We start from the raw sequence: 7,293 nt of genomic DNA, 5'->3' as shown, positions 1-7,293 counted from the left end.
AATGCTGCAGCCCGCTGCCACCTGTTGCATTATTTAAGGTGGAACTGGAAAGTTAGCTAGTTAGCTAGCTAACAGTTACTGAAACGAACTACTAGCGATCTTTTTTATGCTTGTTATGAAGCATTCTGCCATAAAACATTAAAACTACACGTTAATCTAAGGTAATATAGTGCTTGTTCTGCCATCTTACCGGTAATTCTCATACACCTACGCTCTGTGTGGGTCTGGAAGATCTCTGTTTGAACAAGCCCTATCCTTTACCCGCCTTAGGGGTGACGGTACGTTTACACACTACGGCGGCGCAGCCAATCGCTTTCTCCGCCTCCCACTTGCCGCTTTGGGCAGTGGGAGGCGGAGCGAAAAACGCTTCGGTAGGGGTAGGGCCAAGGGAAGAAATGGGATTGGACCTTAGAATCGATTTTGGGACATTTTAAATCGATTCTGAATCGTAGTAAATGAGAATCAAGATTCTTATGTGAATCGATTTTTTGGCACACCTCTACAAGATAACATAGTAAAACTCGTTCAATCAATTTGTTAAGTTGTTAAATCAGAAAATAAATATTCATATTTATATATTTATGGTAAACATGTTTTTAGAATGTACACCCTTCACATTTTCATGAATGAACAGAGATGGACTGGCTATTGTTTCGTTTCTTTAGGAATGATGTCAAGATGTCAAGCATCCACACAATTAAAAAAATGAAGAAGACGCACAAGATGCTCCCAAAGCTCATATAGCTCCCATTGTGATAAAAATGAACATTCATCACTGGCCACAACATAGGTTCACTCAATTTATGCACTACAAAAAAAGGTTGAGCAAGGGATTCTTTTCTTAATGTCTTAAGATATGATGGGATACTTAAAAAGGAAAATATATAATTGTCTGTATATCACACATATTTCAGATTTCAGTAAAGATATGTTTTTTTCACATTTTTTCCAAATTATGAGGGATTCGTTGTTCTGTTCACTGGTAAGAAAGAAAAAAAAACGTAAAAGTGAAACACACCACTAGGAGGAGCGGTCATCGTGTGGACTTCCATCCGAGTTTTCAGTCTCTCCCTCAGAGATGGCCTGCATGGGGGCAGTGTACAGCCTGCTGCGGGTGCTGTACCTGCTGCTGTTGGCTGCAGGTGGGATCCTGGAACGACCTTGTCTGGAAGCAGCAGACATGGTAAGAGTTTTGGTGGAGAAACCCTCACTGTTGGCCTTGGGCAAAGGGCTGGGCTGAGGTTCTACACTGGAAGGAGATTCCTGCAGTGGCGAAGGGGGTTCCTCCAGTTGCCTGGCAGCCTCCAGTAACAGTTCCCCAGGGGACTTGGGGGCAATGGGGCTTTTGAGGATTTCAGTGGCAGACATACGATAGCTAGAGTCAGTGCGGCTGCCCTTCTTCAGCAGCAGTAGCTTAAACTCCTCGTTGGACGTGCTGGACTTTTTGGCACTCCTGTAAATGGGTCCTGGGGTTCGCTGGGAACCAGCAGAGGAAGCTGGGGCAGAAGGTGGAGTAGCGGGGCACGTTACAGGGTTACTGACAGGGGCAGTAACGGGAGCAACAACACTAAGTCGACTTTTTCCACCGAGCTCCCCTGAGTCTTTCCGCCCAAGGACTTTCCTCTTTGATCTGAAACAGTGAGGTTCGGTGCATTGGATATCATTTTATACTGTATATTGCACTATTGCACTAGCCATCAAAACAATTTACAACTCACCTATGGATCATGGCAAAAAGGTCTTCGGTTGTGCGCAATTTGTTAGGTGAGGGGAACAGATCATCATCAGTCTTCGAGTCATCAGTCAGAGGAGAAGTTGAATTGTCACTTGGTGTTGAGTCTGTGGACAAAGGTTCATATTTCACTGATATTTTCGCTATTATTTATATCAATAATCTGTTTGCATGCAGTGAGAATAATTAAAACACACTTGGGGCCAATCCCATTTTTTATTTGTAGCCCTACCATTGTTTTTAAGTGTTACACCATCCAATCAAAATGGGACAACCATTCAAGAACTAATACGTCATCAATATAAATAAATAAAAAGAACACTGCTTGAAAACCAGGTTACTTACGGTGCTCTGTAGGTGACTTGAAGTCTTTTATGATTGCACAAGTGGTGAATTTTAGAAACCTTGCAACAGTTATTTATTATCACTAACTTTAAACATATTTTTAACAAAGAAAACACTACACATGTTGGTTTCTTTTAAACATAAAGCTGCAAAACAGGGTTAGGGCTATTTAGGCAATTATACAGGCCATGGTGTGCTTTTCATGATGACAAAGTTTCAGCCTTTATTACCCTTACTGAAGTAATCTTCTGTGTCTGGGGTTGACCCATCCTCGCGTCCATCTTGTGAGGCACTTCTGGTAGTGACACCTGATGTCTCGTACTCTTCCTCTTTGCTTCTGGCATCGCTGATTGTGTAAGTGTGCGATGATGCTTCTGAATGTCTAGCAGGCACTTTGTCAGGACTGCAGCACAGTACAAAGTCACTCCTGTGTATTTCACTGTAAGCAGGAGGGGACATTGTGCTGTGCAAACTCAAGGAGGGTTCTGATGGAGGATCTGGCCTGGGTTCTTCGCTGTGTTCAGTTTTGAAACTTTCTGCTGGTAATTCTGCTTCTTCATCTGGATACCTGTTGCTCTCTGCAGATTTCTGCAGATCTTTCTCAGAGCCCTGGGCTATTTCAGTTGACAGCTCTTCTTGTTCATTGGTGGGTTCTACAGGTGTTCTAAAAGCTGTCATTGCCCAGTAGGTTCCTGGGCCATACCTCTCCTGTCTGACTTTAACTCCCTCATGCGATGTAATGATAGCCTCTGGAAGTGATAACTGAGACTCGTGCTGCACAGCAGGCGGTTTGTAAGCTGGTGGTTTCCTGTTGTGCCTGTTGTCAGTGGGAGGGGTTAGTATAGTTACTGGGTGACACTTGGGTCGAGTTGATGGATCAGTGCACTGCTCCTGGCCCTGGGTACTCTCCGCTGTTTTACAAATGGATCGGAGTTGGACTGACCTTAAAACAATTGGCGTGATGGCCAGGTGTGTTGAAGTAGATGCCTCGGCACTTGCTGCGGCAGCTGCTGCGGCGGCGGCACGAGCCTCTGCAGCCGCAGCAGCTGCAGCCGCTGCTTTCTGCTTGTTCTGGTGAAGGATGTGCATCTGGTTCCTGTGGGCAAAGGACTTGCTGTGAAGAGCACTTAGGTCAAGGTGGCTGGGAGGTATGGCCTGGGAGTCAGTGTCCCTCCTGATGGAAGAGCATGGGTCTCTAAGGGCAAGGGACTGCTGCTGTAGAGAAGCAAGCGAGGACTTTCTCTCTGGTACTTTGGGTTTCCTCTTGCCAGTGTTTGGGGACAACGGTCCTGGGAAGAATGCAGAAGGGAAGGAAGATGTAGGTGTCTCTGACTGACTGGAATATCCACTTGAAGGGGATGCCAACCCTGCCAACTTCTCGGGAGAACCCAGTTTTAAGTCACTTTCTGGTGGTGGAAGTGTTGGTGACGTGGGTCTGGACCTGGGGCGACAAACTGTAGTTTCCACGCTCTCTGGTGACTTGACAAATTCAATGACGGTTGTACCCGTAGCAGTGCTGGAGTTAGACAGGGACCTGTAAGGATCATTGGATTTCAAGTCACTAAGGAGCCAGAGGTCTGCATAGTCTGACTGCACAGCACCCTCATCTTTGAAGGAATGTGTGTCAGAAGAACTGAATGGTGAGGAGCAGTCTAGCATTTCTCGGACATTCTCTACACCCCAGGCACCAATGGGCTCATCACAGAGACCTGCAGTTTCGAGTTGCCCGGAAGAACCGGCCAAGTCCAGCTGCAGCCTCATCTCCCTGGAAGACAAAGGCAGGGGCAGCTCGTTAGTAATCTTTGGTTCGTTCTGCTCTGGAACGTCCACGCTGCTGCTTGTTTCCTTTAAAGAAGAGCTACGTTTTGGTGGGGGTGGCTTGGCCTTTGGTTTTCGTAAGGAGAGACACTGTCTTCCAAGTGTACTCACTCCTCTATAGTCTGGTTGAGGGTATTCACCCATTCCAGGTGCAATGTTCCCACTTGGGCCACAGTCAGGGTCGATGGCTGCATAGTTGTAATAGCTTCTGCTACCTTTAAGACCACAATCAAAGTGCATGGAGGTGTAGAAGCCCTCAGTGTCAACAGTGTAATGTGAAGAGCTCTCTAATTTCTCAGCTGGTGGTTGGCCACTAAAGCTCTCGTAGGTTTCCCCACTGGAGTAACTGGGACAGCTTACGCCACTCTCGTCTTCCCTTGAGTGCTTGGGGCTGAAGTCCTGCGGACAGGGGTGATCCTGCTGGTCCTGGTTGCAGTTCCACTCCCCGTCACTAGCAGTACTGACACCTGCATCATCCATCTGATCTGTGGCTGAGGAAGTAAAGGAACTAGACCTGTGACCCTGGCCTTGCGTCCGGTCCATGTGGTAGGGGTCAATGATGAAGCCAGTGGTATCGTCAATGATATGAGACCCCGTGTTGAGGGACAGTTCTGAATCACAGTGTGAGGAGCCAGTTAGGGGAGGTGAGGCAGTTGGTGGTATTGTCTCTGAGGTCTGGGAAGGGCATGTGGAGCTGCTTCCACTCCAGTTACCGCTTGAAGACTGATGGTCTTCTTTGTGGTCAATCTGGCTCCCAAGCACACCCGTAGTAGAAACAGAGTGTATGGGACTGCTGAAGGTATCTGAACTGGAAGAGATCTCACAACTTCCCATGTCAGCTTTGCGTGGGAGCCTGGACCTGCCTCTCTCAATCCAGGAATTTTCAGGACTACCAGAGTGCTGCATCCTCTTTAGACTTCCCAACTGGAGCTCTGGCATAGCTTGGTCATCGGTGCTCTCCTCCTCGTCCTTTAGGATCCTCTGTCCTGGGCCTGGCAGGAAGTCCTCAGCCTCATAAGGAGAAAGCTCTTCATCGTCCTCATCATCGTCATCATCATCGCTGTCATCGTGATCTTCATCCCGAAGTCTGCCCCCTTCTCTTGGTAAACTTCTCGAACGCAAGCGAGTACCGGATGCGGCAGTGTACATAGTATCAGAGCGATCTGGCAAGGAGGTGATATTTCCAGTGGAATGGGAAAGGGAGGCTGGAATTCCTTGACCCCTCTGGGCACGGATACGCCTCCGGGATGGGGCAGCGATCAAGAAGTCATCTGTCTGACAGCCAGAGTCCTTGGTGTTTAGATTTCTGCCACTAAGCGAGAGCTCCTCTTGGCACAAGGACATGTGTTGGTTGGCATGGACAACTACAGTCCTCTCTCTGGCCACAGGAGATTCGTCTGAGTCTGGGGGAAGTTAGGAGCAAAATATAGTCACACATGAGATCAACAGATCATATCAGTTCATATCAGTTCTAATACAGAAAGTTGACAGTAGGTAAGTATAGTAATAGTATTGGTTTGGTCTGATTTCACATGGTTTACACAGCTACAATAAAAAAGAACAGCTACAAGCAGTCATACCCATGTCTTGTTGTACTCGTCTGGGAATGCCAGTGATGGTTTTCCGCCTCCTCAATTTCCTTCGTCGCTGCAGCACTGACTGTGAGTGAACTAGTGAGCAACGGGCACTGGCCTCCCGGTCAAATCCCACACCTGCAATCCAAGAGGTACAGGCTTAACACTTAATTATTATTATTTGTTATCATTTTGTTTTCTAATTTTAGCATATTTTCCCAATTTGGAAGGCCAATTACCCAACTCCCCCTTTTTCACTAGTAATGCCCCCCAACACAGGAGGGTGAAAACTAGCACATGCCTCCAACAATACATGTGACATCAGTAACTGCCTCTTTTCAAACTGCCACCAATGCAACTACACTTGGTAGCCAGCACAGTAACAAGCTCTGATACATCATTCAATAGACTTCTCTACAGACCAACATCACACTAGGTGTGATGTGGGGAGAGAGTTCTTGACAAATTAACACAGACTCAAATTGATAGCCTTAACCCAGAGACACACTGGACTTGCCAAGCACTGGTTTGTCATAAAAACTATAGCTGTTTTTTACCTGTTACATTGATAGGGATAATGACGGAGGAGATGACTTGAGAATCATTCTTCAGTCTTTCCTCTGGTGTAGGAAGTGGCAGGGCTTTCGACCAGTTGGTCTGCTTGTCCAGAGTGGTGGGCACATTGGGAACAGGACACTTCGGCCTGTGGCTCATTGCCACCAAGTCCCCGTCTGCATTTGTATTGGTTCCAGCCTGAGACAGTAGTTTTTTCACAGTTTATAACAGTGCAATGAGACAAACACATTTCTCTATATTATACCACAAAGTTTACTGAACATTATACGCAAACATGCTACTCAATGTTGAGTATTTTTATTATTGCTATTATTGCTAATTCTTAAAGTTGAACATACAGCAACAGAGGAGTTAAAAAATAACATTCTACTTTGGTCCTCAGAAATAGCCAACAACTAATACAGTACATGCACTTTGCTTTGACTTGTGATTCCCAAAGGTATCTAGAGTACAATAATATTTGAGTACAATTTAATATCATATCTCCAGTGACAAGAAAAACAGAATTTGTAAATTAACACGTGTATGTTACTGTTAGCTCAATGTAAGCTGTGAAGCACAGGGAAAAGTAAGGAGTTAAAAGGTAGGAAATCAGACAAGAGGTGAGACAAGAATGTTGACAAAAAGAACATCAGACACTTGGATGGAGTAGATCTAACAAGCTTACTATAGATCATTATCAGAATACTGTGCTTTTTGTCCCTCAAGACTTTACTTTTTAAAATACTGAAGATTTTAAATCACTTGACTTATATATTGACTTACATATTTTCCCAGCTTAATTACTTTTTAATTTTTACTATTACTCTCCTATTATGCTTGCACCCATCCTGCCATGTCAAGCAAATATATGTATTATTTATCCACTTAACTGTTTTATTCAATGTAAACAGGAATCACAGCAGACATGGTAAAGAATCCACCCCTCACATCAAAAGAAAATTATAAAACATACACAAAAATGTACTTTAAAATTAAGGTAAACAAGTATATTGCGTATACAAAAGGCACAGTATATTGATATGACCCTGTAGTAAACAAGGATGACAGTAAAATGTAAAAAGAAGAGTCAGACAGATGCTAAGCTAAGGTATGCTAAGCTAAGCTTAGCAGAGACTGCAAGGAAAATACCTTTCTGATCCAGGGGATGAAGCAGCAAACAGTAAGGGAGGAGGGACGTGAACGCTCATGCTAAAACAACAAAAAAATGGCAAACACAAGACTCAACAATGATGACATAACAAAAAC

General features: G+C 45.0%; 1 protein-coding gene across 4 annotated transcripts in view; it reads right to left on the bottom strand.

Moving 5' to 3' along the window:
* Positions 1-508: 508 nt before the first annotated feature.
* Positions 509-7,293, bottom strand: part of nhsb (Nance-Horan syndrome b (congenital cataracts and dental anomalies)) — a 106,935-nt gene continuing 100,150 nt past the window's right edge. For 2 of the 4 annotated variants that reach the window (XM_022668223.2, XM_049471071.1), the window contains 6 exons: positions 7,177-7,236; positions 6,027-6,222; positions 5,476-5,607; positions 2,308-5,298; positions 1,719-1,839; positions 509-1,630 (listed from right to left, as the gene is read on the bottom strand). In XM_022668223.2, the coding sequence (XP_022523944.2) occupies positions 1,021-1,630; positions 1,719-1,839; positions 2,308-5,298; positions 5,476-5,607; positions 6,027-6,222; positions 7,177-7,236 (4,110 nt within the window). In that variant the 3' untranslated portion in view covers positions 509-1,020. The remainder of the gene's footprint in view (positions 1,631-1,718; positions 1,840-2,307; positions 5,299-5,475; positions 5,608-6,026; positions 6,223-7,176; positions 7,237-7,293) is intronic. The other 2 variants (XM_049471069.1, XM_049471070.1) reach the window with 2 other exon arrangements.

The sequence above is a fragment of the Astyanax mexicanus genome, chromosome 23 (genome assembly GCF_023375975.1).
Source record: "Astyanax mexicanus isolate ESR-SI-001 chromosome 23, AstMex3_surface, whole genome shotgun sequence".
Classification (NCBI taxonomy): domain Eukaryota; kingdom Metazoa; phylum Chordata; class Actinopteri; order Characiformes; family Acestrorhamphidae; genus Astyanax; species Astyanax mexicanus.
Note: the sequence above shows the minus strand (reverse complement) of the source record. Positions and strands in the feature narration are given on the sequence as shown.